The sequence below is a fragment of the Salvelinus alpinus genome, chromosome 18 (genome assembly GCF_045679555.1).
Source record: "Salvelinus alpinus chromosome 18, SLU_Salpinus.1, whole genome shotgun sequence".
Taxonomy (NCBI): domain Eukaryota; kingdom Metazoa; phylum Chordata; class Actinopteri; order Salmoniformes; family Salmonidae; genus Salvelinus; species Salvelinus alpinus.
In genome coordinates, this window is record NC_092103.1 from 37,143,607 (window position 1) to 37,162,593 (window position 18,987).

General features: G+C 43.5%; 2 protein-coding genes across 9 annotated transcripts in view; one reads left to right on the forward strand and one right to left on the reverse strand.

Moving 5' to 3' along the window:
* Window positions 1-18,191, reverse strand: part of LOC139544557 (uncharacterized) — a 31,081-nt gene extending 12,890 nt beyond the window's left edge. Inside the window, exons 1-10 of one of the 8 annotated variants that reach the window (XM_071351815.1) lie at window positions 17,768-18,079; window positions 5,863-6,284; window positions 3,812-5,477; window positions 3,307-3,585; window positions 2,761-3,195; window positions 2,169-2,618; window positions 1,472-2,077; window positions 1,108-1,362; window positions 760-1,005; window positions 375-632 (exon numbers count right to left, since the gene is read on the reverse strand). In XM_071351815.1, the coding sequence (XP_071207916.1) occupies window positions 375-632; window positions 760-1,005; window positions 1,108-1,362; window positions 1,472-2,077; window positions 2,169-2,618; window positions 2,761-3,195; window positions 3,307-3,585; window positions 3,812-5,477; window positions 5,863-6,232 (4,565 nt within the window). In that variant the 5' untranslated portion in view covers window positions 6,233-6,284; window positions 17,768-18,079. Of the gene's footprint in view, window positions 1-374; window positions 633-759; window positions 1,363-1,471; window positions 2,078-2,168; window positions 2,619-2,760; window positions 3,196-3,306; window positions 3,586-3,811; window positions 5,478-5,862; window positions 6,285-14,328; window positions 14,584-17,767 lie in introns of those variants that run through there. The other 7 variants (XR_011668889.1, XM_071351817.1, XM_071351812.1 and 4 more) reach the window with 7 other exon arrangements.
* LOC139544558 (uncharacterized) lies at window positions 7,112-15,217 on the forward strand. Its single transcript, XM_071351820.1, has 2 exons — window positions 7,112-9,767; window positions 14,952-15,217. Exon 1 carries the CDS (start codon window positions 7,142-7,144, stop codon window positions 9,275-9,277), a length of 2,136 nt encoding a protein of 711 aa, XP_071207921.1. The 5' UTR covers window positions 7,112-7,141; the 3' UTR covers window positions 9,278-9,767; window positions 14,952-15,217.
* Window positions 18,192-18,987: the final 796 nt, after the last annotated feature.

Consider the following 18,987-nt stretch of genomic DNA (forward strand, 5'->3'; position numbering starts at 1 on the left):
TGAAATTGGGGAGAAAAAAGGGGTTAAAAAAATGTAATAAAAAAAGCTAACCTGCTAGCTATGTTAACCTAGCCTGATAGTGATGCTAAGCTAACCTGCTAGCTAATATTAGCATCAAATGCTAATGCAACAAGATACTGTATGACCGCCAAGACGTATGAAACTGTACGACCTCTATTCCAACGCCACAGGACCATTTGTAACATATTTGTAACATATCATACGAATTAAAGGAACACAAAAAAACATAATATCATGCAAATGAGGTGCGACCAGGTTGTCTGTTCACGTCGCTCATACCCAAAAACACAAACTTCAATCAAGTAAAAGTCACATTCAAGGTAAGGCATGCTGATAGACAATTGAACAGTGACCTGAGCTCAGAGACTCTGTGTAGAAGAGTCAGAATGCTCTCCATTTCCTCCTTTGGAATGATGGTCAACAACAAGTTGAGTTTGACACCGTCACTGTAGTGCAGGGCAAAACGAAGTGCTTCACAGTCATCATGGTTCAAAACCAGGTTGTTCAGGTCGATCCAGTCATCTGATGACTTCACTAAACTGTTCACCAAGTGACCAGCACGTTTCTCATGTATTTCTCTCAGAGCTGTCCTTTCAAACTGGGAGCTTGTCCTGCAGACACAAAGGAATACAGTACCAAGTGATATAATTACTATAACAGGAAAACAACATTTTCATTGTTGGAATCGTGTAACATATTCAATATAAACTAGAAATCAATATCTTGTGTCACCCAGACCTTTGAATGTGAACATTCTTCAGCAAAGGGAGGAGATAAGGTATGTATTGGTCTCTGATTCTGCTCCTCCTGAGGTTGATGGTGATGGGTTGTGTGGTGGTCTTCAGCAAGTAGTGAAGCACATCCCAGTCCAGTGTACAGTTACACAGATCACTACCCAACTTTTCCAGAAAGCATTGGGTCAGTTCCTCATCCTGAGCCTCATACACCACAACAGCCAGCTGCTGCAGAGTCTCCTTACTCAGTCTGTCATGGAAACATACACAAACCCATCTTTCAAAACAATAGCACACCTCACAAAACAAAAGTCCATATTTTTTCAAGTGTGAAGAAGATCTAGAAACTTGCCTGATAGTGAGTGGACCCTGATGACACAACAAGGTAGTGAGAAGGAAACCCTGGATTGGACAGTCTATCAGATTTAAGACCCTTACAGTCCAAACTCTAAGGAGTAAAGCTAAACCACTGAGCACTCTACACTGCACCCCTTCTTTTGGAATTGACCTAGAGAAGACAAGAGTCAGCTCCTCAACGACCATTGGTCTTCGGCATGTCATTGACCTTGCCAATCTGGCCAGCTTCGCTGTTGACATTTCGTTTACCCTGGAAGTCAATACAAATAAAAGAGGACTTATTCTGCAAATCATGATCAAAATGCTTTTTTTTACCCCCACCATTCTACATTGTTAAAATACCACTATCAAAATCATACTTAAGTTTGTGAAACTCTTTCACTTGCTTGAAGAGTAATGCAGCTCCTTGGAATGAGATACTATCTGGGGTGAGACTGACGTTGAGTTTTTCTCCAGGGGCAGATTGGCCTAGGACTGCACCTACTGCCTTGCAGGTTACAGTGGGCAACCACCCTGACAATGTGATGGTATAGTCTAGGGCCTGGAGGAGTGAGGAGGCTAGCTGTGCATCCCATTCTGAGCCGACAGGGAATGCACCCCACAGAGACAGCTGGAACTGGTCATCACAGCTTAGAGAGCCCTTTCTCTCCGAGAGGTCTATGGACCAGACTGCAGGGGCTGACCGATAAACAGGAAGTAATGCTTGACAAACTTTTCTGCCTGTTTGAGTCTCGTAGTCTTTCCCATGTGAGAACAGATCTAACAGAAACAAGCACCTTTCTGGAGAGTCGTCTGAATGAGCAAACCCAAGAACTGACAACAGTTCCTCAACAGAGCTCTGTCCTGTCTCAGTGTTGTCTAGATCTCCATGATCAAGCAGGTGCAAAAGGAAGAATCTCTTTAGTTGCTCAGAAGTCAGTGTAGGCATCTTCACCTCTGTATCACTCTCATCTTGAGGAACAATCCTGCCAGAAAACAATGTGTTAGGCCATGAAAGGGTGGAACAACTATTCTCACCTACTGTATGTGTTTGAAAGGGACTGACCATTGACCTACCTCAGTTGTGAAATATATGGTAGGCACCGAAGAAAACTCCATATTTTGCTTTTATCAGTTTCTAGCCAGCCCTTCAGTCTAACTGGTTTCTTCTCTGTTTGGAGTTTCAGCACCTCAAGTAGGATGGAGGCCTTGTCTGTACCGAGGTCGAGGACCCAGGCTGCAGGCTGAGCTGACTGAAAGACTGTCAACAATGATGGGAGAATGTGGCCCTCCAATTCAAGTTCAAACGACTTTGCAGAGGAGTACAAATCTAGCAGAAAATCACTCTGTTCGTCTTTGTTACCACTCTCAAAAGGGAAGTTTGAGTAGCTGCATACCGTCGACAGCATCCTCAGTGTCTCCTCTCCTGTCTCAAGCTGACGCTGCTTTGCAAAACAGAAGAGTTTCAAAAGGCCTTCAATGGTTCCTTTAGTGTCATCATACTGGATCAGAATGCAGTCATTGAACCTGTTCATAGAGAGAACTTTTTTTTAATGACCACACTCCATTAGGACCTTTATGCTAAAGCTATAGACAATGAAAAGTGTTAGCCTGTAAATCGCATAAACAAAATGGGTTTCAATCAGACAAATAACATAACAGAACTTGCCTTAGCTGTGAAATATAAGGCAAACAATGAATGAGGCTCATGTCACACTCATCATTTGACCACCACAGCTCCACTGGTTTCTTCACGTTTTGGAGTTTCATCACCTCAAGGAGGACAGAGGCCTTCGTATCAGCAAAGTGTATGTACCAGACTGCAGGAAATGACTTGAAAACTGGCTGCAATATTGGTAGAACTGCTACACCTTCATCATGCTCATATTTTCCTATATGTTGGTACAAACTCAAAATGAATTTGCTCTGTTCCTCTAAAGAATATGTGCTAGCCAGACAAAGCACTGCTTGCAGGTCCTCTACAGATTTCAGTCCCGTCTCCATCTGGTACAGAGCCCCGTGCATCAAGATATCCTGCTGGAATGACCTCACCTCCATTTTCCATGCCACTAACGATCGTCTCAGATCAACAGGTTCAACAAACCTAAAATAATGGTTTTATACAATGGTTATACAGTTATCATAATGATGTTTGATCTCAGCTACATAATAAACAACCTACATAATGACCCTCCAGTACATTTAATGTACCCACCTGATAGCCTCAACGCTTGGCAAACAGTCAAATATGCTCTTTCCCAAGGAATCAGCTGCATGCAGTGAGTTGTCAACCAAATGTAGACAGAGTTTGACCTTCTCTGGTCTCTTGCGCTTCAGGACCTCTCCCACTCTCTCCCACACCTTTTGGTCCTGTTGCTCCTTGACTCTTAAGTGAATTTCATATTCACACAGTCTTAGCAAGGCTTCAGAGTCACTCTGGTTCCCTGAGTGAAGAGCAGCTTTCCACACCTGACATTGTGTAGTGGGATCCAATCTATTAACACAAGTTATGTTACTGTAATTATCTAAAGGCAAGATGATAGTGTTCAAACCATGTTATGTACCATGTCAATGTGATACTTTCAGAATCTGTTAGTTTAAGTATTGATACAATATTTTACCAATTAGTATGAATATACTGTCTAAACTCTTCCAGCCAGAGCTGAGAGCACTTCCAAAGCTACAAGCATAGTGGAAATGATCACTGATAGCAGACTCACCTGAGACATTGAAGATTTTTCAAAGAGCCCAGAATTAGCCTCAATCCTGGATCAGAGAAAGTGCAGTCATTCAGGTACAGACGGACATTCCTGTTTGTGGACTGGTTGATTACATATGACACGGCACAGCACTGTTGAGGATCGAGATATTGTCCACAGAGATCAAGCTCATACTCCACTTTTTGTAGAAGGAGTGAGCAGGCTTCGGGTGACTGGTGCTCATACAAGCACTGGCAAACGAAGAGGAGATCAGCATCCAACTCGGTATGGGACTCATCATGTCCCTGTAGTATTGCAGGCCCGAGGAAGGTGTCTATGACTTTCTCAAGGTATATGTCAGATATTTCCCTTATCTGGTCCTCTGGCACTACACAGTTAATCAATTCAGCAATGTCACTGGACAAGAGTCCACAGAGGAAGGACACAATGTACTTCAAGTACTTTCCTTCTTCTGTCTGGCACTGTTGAAGGACGGAGGTGATGTTTCCAGGTGTCATCAACAGGAAAAGAGCAGCCCAAAACTCCTGCATCGTGTTGTGGAGAAAAGCAAACGAATGGCCAGTTGATGATTCCTTTGCTGCACTGGATGTCAAGAACGCATGTTGAACACTGTTGTCCTTGCAATCCATTTCTGTCAAGTTTACAGTTTTCGCAAGTAATGCTTGGAAAGAGTTTATAGCTAGAAACTTGATGTTCCCCATATTGTCATGAATGTACTTATCCAGATACTCAACATTTTGGTCACCATGTCTTTTCATGCAATGACGAAAGATCCGCACATACATTTCTGTTATGGTGCATGGGTGGTTTTTAGCCTCACAGGGACTAAATGAAATACAAGCAGTCACTATGAAAGCGTACATTGGGACATGGCATAGACTGAATAGTGCGTCGTTGCTCGCAACACTACAAACATAGTCATCCTCAGTGCCTAACATCCACTTTAAGTAAGCATGGATGGACTCGTTGTTGAATCCTTGGACCTCCACTCTGTAAGACGGCCAGTCAGATAAAAACTCGCAGTCTTCTGCCTCTGGTCTGCACGTGGTCAGAATCTTGGCATCACACAGAAGTTCTTTTGCCATAATGTTATTTAGCACGGGGTTGCCAATCACATCCATGATCCCATCAAACACGAAGATAACATTTTCTGAATTATTTTGAATATCACACAGCACCACATCCTCTGTGCCTTCCTCTGGCTTAAGGTATCTTTCAAACAGCAGAGACCTCAAGGATGAGGGCTGTGAAGAGTGAGACATTGATCTCATCGAAGGCTCATCAAAGTAGAACATATAACTCTCTTGAGGATTCTCATTCTCTGCCCAGATATTCAAAACTTGCTGGACAACAGTTGTCTTTCCAATGCCAGGTTTACCAACAAGTAGAATCTTTTTCTCACTGCTTTCCAGTAAGTGACCAGGGGACAGTTTTCCCTTGTCTCTTGGAATGTAAGTCTTAAGTTTCTTAGAGCGTGCTTTTTTGTACTTGCTTTTAGTTTTGGACAGCTCACTCGAGTCGGTGTCCAAAACGACAGGAATGTAAGTAAAGGGTTTGCATTTTGCCTTGTCTTTGAGGAAATGCATGTGCTGGTCCCATTTTGCATGAAGAAACTCAACGGCTTTCGTTCGCAGATGCCTTTTGTACCTCTCACAAGGCCCTGATTCTGGAGAGAAAACAGACAAGAGTAATGAGAAAACACTAACATTTCCTTACATTTTCCAAATGACTACTTCAAGCTTGTGACGCTACAAACTTGTTGGATGCATTTGCAGTTTGTTTTGGTTGCGTTTCAGATTATTTGAATGAAATGAATGGTAAACTATGTACTGTGTCATTTTGGAATCACTTATTGTATATAAGAATATAATGTTTCTAAACACTTCTACATTAATGTGGATGCTACCATGACTACGGATAATCCTGAATGAATCGTGAATAATGATGTGAGAAAGTTACAGAGGGTCAAAGATCATACCCCAACACATGCTAACCTACCCTGTAATCTCAACTCTATTGTCATATACTAGCAGCTGGATCACATTACGTACCAGAGACGAGGCCACTCTGTAAATCTGGGTCATCCGTAAACGAAAAGCAGCTGATCCATTGATGTAAATCTGGGTGGCGAGGTTGATTCTGGGTAGGGTTTGTTCTTGGTAAGGTTTGGTTCCTTGTGTTGTACAATATTTTTAACAGTTCATAACTGGCATATTCCCCTTTCTTGATAATCATGTCCAGCATCTTTCTGGTTTTGACAGACCTCTTTTTATGGGATTTAATTTCTCTAACTTGTTTTTCACTGAGGATGTTATTCTTTCGCAACTCATCAACGACCAAGGAGGGTTTCTGGAGGTGACCCTCAAGAAGGGCTCTGCCATTTTGGACATACTCAAAAGCAGACTGCTGTGTGCTTGCCATGTTGTGGGTTCCCTTACAGCTTTATAGCTGTAAACTTTGTCTGCCTTCGTACCTGCAAAATACAGTGTAAGACATAATATTATGAAGCTATATCAAATAATTTCCCCCTGTCTATCTACAATGCCTATGTTTTTGCAGTACATGTGAAGCTGATAAGGGGGTGCAACTCAATATTAGGAAGTTGTTCCTAATGTTTTGTACACTCAGTGTATTTCATAATGTGTAGCCTAACGTGTGTACAATGATGTGCCACATCTTGATTTAGTGCATTATTATTAGGGTAATGTCACACCCTGGCCTTAGTTATCTTTGTTTTCATTAGTATTTTAGTTAGGTCAGGGTGTGACATGGGTTAGTATGTGTTTTTGTATTGTCTAGTGTGGTTTGTATGGTTGAGGGGGTTTCATAGAGTAGATGGGGTTGTGTTCAGTGTAGGTGTTTAGAATTGTCTATGGTTGAGTGTAGTTGTTTAGGAAAGTCTATGGTTGCCTGATTTGGTTCTCAATCAGAGACAGCTGGTTATTGTTGTCTCTGATTGGGAGCCATATTTAAGGTAGCCATAGGCTTTAGGTGTTTGTGGGTAATTGTCTATGTTGAACGTTTGTAGCCTGTGTGTGTGTGTGTGTGTGTGTGTGTGTGTGTGTGTGTGTGTGTGTGTGTGTGTGTGTGTGTGTGCGTGCGTGCGTGTGTGCGTGCGTGCGTGCGTGCGTGCGTGCGTGCGTGCGTGTGTGCGTGCGTGCGTGCGTGCGTGCGTGCGTGCGTGCGTGCGTGCGTGCGTGCGTGCGTGCGTGCGTGCGTGCGTGCGTGCGTGCGCACTACGTTTATAGCTTCACGGTCGTTTGTTGTTTTTTTGTTAGTTTGTTAAAGTGTTTCGTGTCGTGTTCATTCATCTTCTTTAATAAAGAGAAGATGTATCATTATCACGCTGCGCCTTGGTCCGTCTCTCCACACGATCGTGACAGAATTACCCACCACAGGATCAAGCACCGGGCCAAGCGGCAACAGGAGCAAGGCATCAAGGATTCTTGGACATGGGAGGAGATATTGGATGGAAAGGGACCTTGGGCTCAACCTGGAGAATATCGCCGTCCCAAAGCTGAGCTGGAGGCAGCGAAAGCAGAGAGGCGGCGATATGGGGAGGCAGCACGGAGGCAAGGCTGGAAGCCCGTGAGTACTACCCAAAAATTTCTTGGGGGGGGGCTAGGAGGTAGTGGGTCGAGGGCAGGTAGGAGACCTGCGCCCACTTCCCAGGCTAACCGTGGAGAGCGGGAGTACGGGCAGACACCGTGTTACGCAGTAGAGCGCACGGTGTCTCCTGTACGTGTGCATAGCCCAGTGCGGGTTATTCCACCTCCCCGCACTGGTAGGGCTAGATTGAGCATTGAGCCAAGTGCCATGAAGCCGGCTCTACCTATCTGGCCACCAGTGCGTCTCCTCGGGCCGGCTTACATGGCACCAGCCTTACGCATGGTGTCCCCGGTTCGCCTACATAGCCCGGTGCGGGTTATTCCACCTCCCCGCACTGGTCGGGCGACGGGGAGCATTCAACCAGGTAAGGTTGGGCAGGCTCAATGCTCAAGGGAGCCAGTACGCCTGCACGGTCCGGTATTTCCGGCGCCACCTCCCCGCCCCAGTCCAGTTCCACCAGTGCCTACACCACGCACCAGGCTTCCAGTGTGTCTCCAGAGCCCTGTTCCTCCTCCACGCACTCGTCCAATGGTGCGTGTCTCCAGCCCATTACCACCAGTGCCTACGCCACGCACCAAGCCTCCTGTGCGTCTCCAGAGTCCTGTGCATCCTGTTGCTGCTCCCCGCACTAGCCTTGAAGTGCGTGTTCCCAGCCCGGTACCACCAGTGCCGGCACCACGCACTAGGCCTAATGTACGTCTCCAGGGTCCAGTATGCCCTGTTCCTTCTCCCCGCACTAGCCTTGAGATGCGTGTCCCCAGCCCGGTACCACCAGTTCCGGCACCACGCACCAGGCCTACAGTGCGCCTCATACGGCCAGAGCCATCCGTCTCCCCAGCGCCATCTGAGCCATCCGTCTCCCCAGCGCCATCTGAGCCATCCGTCTCCCCAGCGCCATCTGAGCCATCCGTCTCCCCAGCGCCATCTGAGCCATCCGTCTGTCCCGAGCCATTAGAGCCGCCCGTCTGTCCCGAGCCGTCAGAGCCGTTCGTCAGTCAGGAGCCGCTAGAGCCGCCAACCAGACAGGATCTGCCAGAGCCGCCAACCAGACAGGATCTGCCAGAGCCGCCAACCAGACAGGATCTGCCAGAGCCGCCAACCAGACAGGATCTGCCAGAGCCGCCAACCAGACAGGATCTGCCAGAGCCGCCAACCAGACAGGATCTGCCAGAGCCGCCAGAGAGCCATGAGCAGCCAGATCCGTCAGCCAGCCATGAGCAGCCAGATCCGTCAGCCAGCCATGAGCAGCCAGATCCGTCAGCCAGCCATGAGCAGCCAGATCCGTCAGCCAGCCATGAGCAGCCAGATCCGTCAGCCAGCCATGAGCAGCCAGATCCGTCAGCCAGCCATGAGCAGCCAGATCCGTCAGCCAGCCATGAGCAGCCAGATCCGTCAGCCAGCCAGGATCCGCCAAAGCCGTCCAGCCAGGATCCGCCAGAGCCGTCCAGCCAGGATCCGCCAGAGCTGTCCAGCCAGGATCCGCCATTTAGTCCGGGGCTGCCCCTTAGTCCGGGGCTGCCCCTTAGTCCGGTGCTGCCCCTTAGTCCGGTGCTGCCCCTTAGTCCGGTGCTGCCCCTTAGTCCGGTGCTGCCCCTTATCCTGGTGCTGCCCCTTAGTCCGGTGCTGCCCCTTAGTCCGGTGCTGCCTCTTAGTCCGGTGCTGCCACTTAGTCCGGTGCTGCCCCTGAATCCAGTGGGGTTAAGTTGGAGGGTGGACATTTGGAGGAGGCTACGAAAGCGGGTAGTGACTATGGTGGGGTGGGGACCACGACCAGTACCAGAGCCGCCACCATGGACAGACGCCCACCCAAACCCTCCCATAGACTTTATGCTGGTGCGTCCGGAGTTCGCACCTTAAGGGGGGGGTTATGTCACACCCTGGCCTTAGTTATCTTTGTTTTCATTAGTATTTTAGTTAGGTCAGGGTGTGACATGGGTTAGTATGTGTTTTTGTATTGTCTAGTGTGGTTTGTATGGTTGAGGGGGTTTCATAGAGTAGATGGGGTTGTGTTCAGTGTAGGTGTTTAGAATTGTCTATGGTTGAGTGTAGTTGTTTAGGAAAGTCTATGGTTGCCTGATTTGGTTCTCAATCAGAGACAGCTGGTTATTGTTGTCTCTGATTGGGAGCCATATTTAAGGTAGCCATAGGCTTTAGGTGTTTGTGGGTAATTGTCTATGTTGAACGTTTGTAGCATGTGTGTGTGCACTACGTTTATAGCTTCACGGTCGTTTGTTGTTTTTTTGTTAGTTTGTTAAAGTGTGTCGTGTTCATTCATCTTCTTTAATAAAGAGAAGATGTATCATTATCACGCTGCGCCTTGGTCCGTCTCTCCACACGATCGTGACAGGTAAGCATTATAATAAGCCACCACAATATTTGCAGCCATAGGTGATATTATATTTCTAGGAGCTGATCCGTCATCAGTAGTGTGGAATAACTATAATGTTAAGGTAAGATTTGAATGGAGAAAGCTCATCCGAGAGCAGCGTTTCCTTTCATTTAATCCTATCAGTATGGACACATGCCTCAGCGATGCACTTAGCGAACCTTCTCTCTGTGTGGTGTTTTGGGAAACATATGTTACATCTTCGACCTTTATAGGAAATAATTATTTAACCCTCTTATGCCTCACTCCCCCCTATCTGAGATATCTACTGCAGCTCTCATTCTCCACATACAAACACCCGTTCTGCCAGTCACATTCTGTTAAAAGGTTCCCAAACCACACACCCCTGGGTCGCTCGTCTTTTCAGTTCGCTGCAGCTAGCGACTGGAACGAGCTGCAACAAACACTCAAACTGGACAGTTTTATCTCAATCTCTCCATTCAAAGACTCAATCATGGACACTCTTACTAACAGTTGTGGCTGCTTTGTGTGATGTATTGTTGTCTCTACCTTCTTGCCCTTTGTGCTGTTGTCTGTGCCCAACAATGTTTGTACCCTGTTTTGTGCTGCTGCCATGTTGTGTTGCTACCATGCTGTGTTGTCATGTGTTGCTGCCATGCTATGTTGTCGTCTTAGGTCTCTCTTTATGTAGTGTTGTGTTGCCTCTCTTGTCGTGATGTGTGTTTTGTCCTATTTTTTTTTTTATATAGCAGCCCCCATCCCTGCAGGAGGCCTTTTGCCTTTTGGTAAACCGTCATTGTAAATAAGAACTTGTTCTTAAATCACTTGCCAAGTTAAAATAAAAGGTTGGAGAAAAAATCCGGGCACTGATAAATATAATGGATAAATCTGTGATCAAACACGATAACTGAAAATTGTTTGTCAAACGCATTATCTCAATTTGCCCAAGGGGGGACGCTGCATCACTTGTGGGGGACGACATGTCTACGGTTGCCTTGTTTTCGAATTAATCCGGAAAATAATCTTTAAAAAAATGTATATATAAAAATTCTATTCAGTGTGTTAAATGTTCAACTGTACCTCCAAATCGTTTTGAAATCAGAGCATATGCACTGAATACAAACAGTGTAGCTACTCCCTCCGCAAGGTAATCAAACAAGCTAAGCGTCAGTATAGAGACGAAGTAGAGTCGCAATTCAACGGCTCAGACACGAGAGGTATGTAGCAGGGTCTACAGTCAATCACGGACTACAAAAAGAAAACCAGCCCTGTCGCGGACCCCGATGTCTTGCTCCCAGACAAACTAAACAACTTCTTTGCTCGCTTTGAGGACGATACAGTGCCACCGACACGGCCCGCTACCAAAACCTGCGGGCTCTCCTTCACAGCAGCCAACGTGAGTAAAACATTTAAACGTGTTAACCCTCGCAAGGCTGCCGGCCCAGATGGCATCCCTAGCCGCGTCCTCAGAGCAGGCAAAGACCAGCTGGCTGGTGTGTTAACAGACATATTCAATCTATCCCTATCCCTGTCTGCTGTTCCCACATGCTTCAAGAGGGCCACCATTGTTCCTGTTCCCAAGAAAGCTAAAGTAACTGAGCTAAACGACTAGCACTCACTTCCGTCATCATGAAGTCCTTTGAGAGACTAGACAAGGATCATATCACCTCCACCCTACCTGACACCCTAGACCCACTCCAATTTGCTTACCGCCCCAATAGGTTCACCCATGACTGCATGGCCATGCACGCCTCCAACTCAATCATCAAGTTTGCAGACGACACTACAGTGGTAGGCTTGATTACAAACAACGACGAGATGGCCTACAGGGAGGAGGTGAGGGCCCTCAGAGTGTGGTGTCAGGAAAATAACCTCACACTCAACGTCATCAAAACAAAGGATATGATCGCGGACTTCAGGAAACAGCAGAGGGAGCACCCCCCTATCCACATCGATGGGACAATAGTGGAGAAGATGGAAAGTTTTAAGTTCCTCAGCGTACACATCACAGACAAACTGAAATGGTCCACCCACACAGACAGCGTGGTGAAGAAGGCGCAACAGCGTCTCTTCAACCTCAGGAGTCTGAAGAAATTCGGCTTTTCACCAAAAACACTCAGACTTTTACAGATGTACAATCGAGAACATCTTGTCAGGCTGTATCACAGCCTGGTACGGCAACTGCTCCGCCCACAACCGTAAGGCTCTCCAGAGGGTGGTGAGGTCTGCACAACGCATCACCAGGGGCAAACTACCTGCCCTCCAGGACACCTACACCACCCGATGTCACAGGAAGGCCATGAAGATCATCCAAGGACAACAACCACCCGAGCCACTGCCTGTTCACCCCGCTATCATCCAGAAGGCGAGGTCAGTACAGGTGCATAAAAGCTGGGACCGAGAGACTGAAAAACAGCTTCTATCGCAAGGCCATCAGACTGTTAAACAGCCATCACAAACATTGAGTGGCTGCTGCCAACATACACTCTCAAATCTCTAGCCACTTTAATAATAAAAAATTGGATGTAATAAATGTATCACTAGTCACTTTAAACAATGCCACTTTATATAATGTTTACATACCCTACATGACTCATTTCATATGTATATACTGTACTCTATACCATCTACTACATCTTGCCTATGCCGTTTGGCCATTGCTTATCCATATATTTATATGTACATATTCTTATTCATTCCTTTCACACACATTCCTTTCACACACACACTTCACACACTTGTGTGCAAAAGGTAGTTGTGAAATTGTTAGATTACTTGTTAGATATTACTGCATGGTCGGAACTAGAAGCACAAGCATTTCGCTACACTCGCATTAACATCTATTAACCATGTGTATGTGACCAATCAGATTTGATTTGATTTGCAGTTGTACATCACAAGCATTGTAACTGTGGCATCACCCGGGAGAGATCCTCATTTTGTTCCCGCTGCAGATTGGAGTTTGGTTTAGTAAAGGTCTGGGACTAAGGCGATTGGATGCGCGTTTGTTAAAAATCCCCCCTCATGATTAGAGTGGAGACACTTCAGACTGGTCAGGCAAATTTGTTCTCCGCACTGATCAAAGTTTATTGACACTGCCACCAACCATTAACATGAGCATGTTCTAACCAAAACACAATTTAATTCGATGTCCCCCAGTTTGCATACTCTGAATTTCATGTCCAAATTAGCTCTAAGTAACTTCAAACCAAGTCATCAAGTTTTGAGTATTGAACTTTAAAAGAATGCCTAGAAGGCCAGCATCCCAGAGTCGCCTCTTCCCTGTTGACGTTGAGACCGGAGTTTTGCCGGTACTATTTAATGAAGCTGCCAGTTGAGGACTTGTGAGGCGTCTGTTTCTCAAACTAGACACTAATGTACTTGTCCTCTTGCTCAGTTGTGCACCGGGGCCTCCCACTCCTCTTTCTATTCTTGTAAGAGCCAGTTTGCGCTGTTATGTGAAGGGAATAGTACACAGCGTTGTATGAGATCTTCTGTTTCTTGTCAATTTCTCCCATGGAATAGCCTTCATTTCTCAGAACAAGAATAGTGTAACGAGTTTCAGAAGAAAGTTATTTGTTTCTGTCCATTTTGAGCCTGTAATCGAACCCACAAATGCTGATGCTCCAGATACTCAACTAGTCTAAAGGCCAGTTTTTATTGCTTTTTTAAAATCAGCACAACAATTTTCAGCTGTGCTAACATAATTGCAAAAGGGCTTTCTAATGATCAATTAGCCTTTTAAAATTATAAACTTGGATAAGCTAACACAACGTGCCATTGGAACACAGGAGTGATGGTTGCTGATAATGGGCCTATGTAGATATCCATTTATTTTTTATCTGCCATTTCCAGCTACAATAGTAATGTAATATAATATATATATCACCATGACCTGCTGCTGCTTATCAGGAATTGAACAGGCTGTGAGTGAACAAGTAGGTGAGTGAATGCCATAATATGAAATATGTCTATTCCTTTGAAACTCGTGAGTGTAATGTTTACTGTTAATAATTTTATATTGTTTATTTCAATTTTGTTTATTATCTATTTCAGTTGCTTTAAATAAAGCCCTTTGAATTTAATGGTGGAGAGGATGAGGGCCGGAGGGGTGTGTGTGCGTTGAGAGCACTGGTTGAGCGAGTGCTACAGCAGAGGTAGCTGTGTCACAGAGCAGCACGCACGTCTTGACAACTTTTTACCAGTTGTAGGTAGTCTATTTAGATTGGTCATAAAACATTAACGCGCTAGAACTGATAACAGCAACAAAGCATTGGAAAACGACTTTAGGCGCACTACAGCTCTTTAGATAAATTCTCTCTGAGGTGGTTTAAAGTGAACTGCATTCTAATTAGAGGTCGACCGATTAATCGGAATGGCAGTTTAATTAGGGCCGATTTCAAGTTTCCATAACAATCGGAAATCGGTAAAAAAAATGTATATTTTTTTACACCTTTATTTAACTAGGCAAGTCAGTTAAGAACACATCCTTATTTTCAATGATGGCCTAGGAACGGTGGGTTAACTGCCTTGTTCAGGGGCAGAAAGAGAGATGTTTTACCTTGTCAGCTCAGGGATTCAATCTTGCAACTGAAGGATGGTTTTGTTCTCTTTTTAACAAAAATATATGCCTTATAGAAATAACACATGTTAATCACAAAACATAGCGTGACTGCAGAAAAGCTGTTGTTAATCTAGGGTGTTGACTGTGCTAACCAGAAGGTTGAGACAAGATGGAAAAATGCTGAATAACAAGAAAACAGGAACTGAGCAGTGTAGCCACCGACAACTCAACTCAAACTTCACAACAAACACTTCCGGATATCTGGATCTGTCACGTTCTGACCATAGTTCTTTTGTGTTTTCTTTGTTTTAGTGTTGGTCAGGACGTGAGCTGAGTGGGCATTCTATGTTGTGTGTCTAGTTTTCCGTTTCTATGTTTGGCCTGATATGGTTCTCAATCAGAGGCAGGTGTTAGTCATTGTCTCTGATTGGGAACCATATTTAGGTAGCCTGTTTTGTGTTGGGTTTTTGTGGGTGGTTGTTTTCTGTCTTTGTGTCTATGCACCAGATAGGACTGTTTCGGTTTTTCACATTTGTATTTGTAGTGTTCACGTTTATGTTCTTTATTAAACATGATGAACACTAACCACGCTGCGCTTTGGTTCTCTCCTTCGTCCACAGAAGAAAGCCGTTACAGGATCCTGTGTGCTGTGAGGCTGGGACCAGCCTGGGCACCACCGATAGGCTAGCAAGTTTAAACCACGCTAAGCCTCTACTGTGACAGGCCAACTCTAAAGTTGGAACTACATCTGTCACAGTATAAAAGAAGTCTGTACTATTTCAGTCAGTTCTCTGCTTTACCCTGCGTGGTGATACAGTGAACCCGTATATATGAAAATTGCATTTACCATTTATCGCTTATGTTAAATAAAAATACTTAAAGTATATTCGGTGACTCTGAATCACATTTTATCCTGATACCAGATTCGATTGACGCAACCTTTAACACAACCTTACGGTTAACTAGTCCAACGCTCGAACCACCTGCCTCACGAGGAGCCCGCCTGTTACGCGAATGCAGTAAGAAGCCAAGGTAAGTTGCTAGCTAGCATTAAACTTATCTTATAAAAAAACAATCAATCAATCATAATCACTAGTTAAAACTACACATAGTTGATGATATTACTAGTTTATCTAGCGTGTCCTGCGTTGCATACAATCGATGCAGTGCGCATTCGCGAAAAAGGACTGTCGTTGCTCCAACGTGTACCTAACCATAAACATCAATGCCTTTCTTAAAATCAATACACAGAAGTACATATTTTTAAACCTGCATATTTAGCTAAAAGAAATCCAGGTTAGCAGGCAATATTAACCAGGTGAAATTGTGTCACTTCTCTTGCGTTCATTGCACGCAGAGTCAGGGTATATGCAACAGTTTGGGCCACCTGGCTCATTGCGAACTAATTTGGCAGAATTTTACGTAAATATTAGGTTGTGCAATGTAACAGGAATATTTAGATTTATGGATGCCACCCGTTAGATAAAATACGGAACGGTTCCGTATTTCACTGAAAGAATAAACATTTTGTTTTCAAAATGATAGTTTCCGGATTCGACCATATTAATGACCTAAGGCTCGTTTTTCTGTGTGTTATTATGTTATAATTAAGTCTATGATTTGATAGAGCAGTCTGACTGAGCGATGGTAGGCACCAGCAGGCTCGTAAGCATTCATTCAAACAGCACTTTCATGCGCTTTGCCAGCAGCTCTTCGCAATGCTTCAAGCATTGCGCTGTTTATGACTTCAAGCCTATCAACTCCCGAGATTAGGCTGGTGTAACCGATGTGAAATGGCTAGCTAGTTAGCGGGGTGCGTGCTAATAGCGTTTCAAACGTCACTCGCTCTGAGACTTGGAGTAGTTGTTCCCCTTGCTCTGCATGGATAACGCTGCTTCGAGGGTGGCTGTTGTCGATGTGTTCCTGTTTCGAGCCCAGGTAGCGGCGGGGAGAGTGATGGAAGCTATACTGTTACACTGGCAATACTAAAGTGCCTATAAGAACATCCAATAGTCAAAGGTATATGAAATACAAATCGTATAGAGAGAAATAGTCCTATAATTCCTATAATAACTACAACCTAAAAGTTCTTACCTGGGAATATTGAAGACACATGTTAAAAGGAACCACCAGCGTTCATATGTTCTCATGTTCTGAGCAAGGAACTTAAACGTTAGCTTTCTTACATGGCACATATTGCACTTTTACTTTCTTCTCCAACACTTTGTTTTTGCATTATTTAAACCAAATTGAACATGTTTCATTATTTATTTGAGGCTAAATTGATTTTATTGATGTATTATATCAAGTTAAAATAAGTGTTCATACACTATTTTTGTAATTGTCATTATTACAAATAAATAAATAAAAATCGGCCGATTAAACGGCATCGTATTTTTTGGTCCTCCAATAATCGGTATCGGCGTTGAAAAATCATAATCGGTAGACCTCTAATTCTAATGTTGACTTTTCTCATGGATAACAGTATCAAGGAAAGGGTTTTACTCATACTCAATTCTAGGGTCTAGAGCGCATCACGAGTAGAAATTTGCATATATTGGCCATCAAGTAGGCTATTCATTTCTATGCCATTGCAGGCTACCTGTAGCCTACCATTTGATACAATAAATATATTGAAATGACAATATCACTGGAGTCATTGCAAATCAATTTGTGCCACTTGTGTAGCCTACCTGGAGCTGGCAAATTGATTTAAAAGCCATATACCACACTTCCTCGGGCCTTATTACTTAATCATAGCAGTCAAAACAACTTAAATCGAAATCCACTGATGGAAAATGATCTGGAATAATTATTATTTTGACATTAAACAGAATTTTGCTTCTTAGTCTACGTCATTAAAATGACGTCGATATTACTTTTTTAATTTGCTCACTTTATGGGGGGGGGAAAGTTTTATTGGATAAATGTTACAACTCCTCTCTTGCTTCACAAAAAAATGTTGAGCTAGTTTTCAGACCTTGGCGGGTTTTCAGAGGTCCCTGGATTAGAAATTGTGCCTAGACCTGGTAAACCATGCCCACAACTAACGTTGGGCGTGCAATGTTCATACCGGTTTTCAGTTTCACTTTTAGGTTGACTAACCGCCATGGGTTTCTCTCACTTTTAAGGCATGTCAAACAGATTAGCTGGTAATATCAGGACTTTTTTTAGTCGAGTGCAAACTCTTATACAGGCGATTTACCTCGATATGAAATCAATCCATTGAAGTGAAATGAGAGATCTTAACAGTAACGTTACTTGGCTACACGTCTTTCAAGTAAATCACCCCTGCTCTTACAATGAAACTACAAACAATGTTCAACCATTTCATCTCCATCAGTTCACGGAATATAAAATAAAAGTGATGGCGTTGACATTACTGTAAGTCGGCTAAAAATAACTTAGTTAGGTATCAATGATAGATATTGCCTACCTTTTATGCTCAGGTTGTCCTGTCATCAGAATTCAGTGTAAAGCTATTTCTGTAGGTGCCAATACTTGAGATATCATAGGTTACGTTACTGTAGCCTAGCCTTCTCCGAGCTACCAACTCTCAAGCATTGGCCGTGAGACACAGGTCTTATCTCACGCATTGAAACTGACTGCTTTTATTTTTCTAATTAGTCCATTATAGTCAGCGTATTAACTTTTCAACTGTGCTCTAAATCGTTTTGAAATCGAAACATCTTCGCCTGCTATTTAACATCAGGGCTCTGTCATTTGCTTTATCTTGTGAGTCGTGCCACTCACATATTTTAAAGAAACGCCCCTCAAGATTAGAGCGGCATTTTTTAAATGTTGTATTTTTTTTATTTAACAGTAACACGCAAAACACGAAAAACAGAGGGATTACACAAAGAAATATAGAACACAAAAAAAAAAAAGAAGAATACAAATCCACATTATATCAAATCAAATGTATTTGATTTAGTTTGCTCCTTTGCGCCCCAGTATCTCTACTTGCACACTCATCTTCTGCACATTTATCACTCCAGTGTTTAATTGCTATATTGAAATTATTTAGCCACTATGGCCTATGTATTGCCCACCTCCCTTATCCTACCGCATTTGCACACACTGTATATAGACTTTTTCTATTGTATTATTGACTATATGTTTGTTATTCCATGTGTAACTCTATGTTGTTGTTTGTGTCGCACTGCTTTGCTTTATCTTGGCCAGCTCGCATTTGTAAATGAGAACTTGTTCTCAACTAGCCTACCTGGTTAAATAAAGGTGAAATAAAAATAAATTAAATTAAAAATACAGACATGTAGCAAATACATTTTTTTGACGTTTTGTATACGTTTTAATGATTCTAAATAGTTTTTCAAATCAGAATAACATTTTTTAAAAAGGGACTTTTTCTACATACAATTTGATTTGTGTTTTCATAATAAAATAAAGAGATTTATGACATACTGACGTTCAATTGTGGAATCAGTGTAGTAAAATAATATGTCAAACTTAGATATTTCAATGGTTGTATGCATTTTGTTGACAATATATAGTTTTACATCAGTCCAGAACAGCTCACTATGTAAACAATTACAGAGTAAGTGTTCAATAGATTCCGTTTCTAGTTCACAAAAACTGCCTTCAATGTTAACATTGGGTATATATTTAGAATTCAAGCTATTACACTAGTAGAAT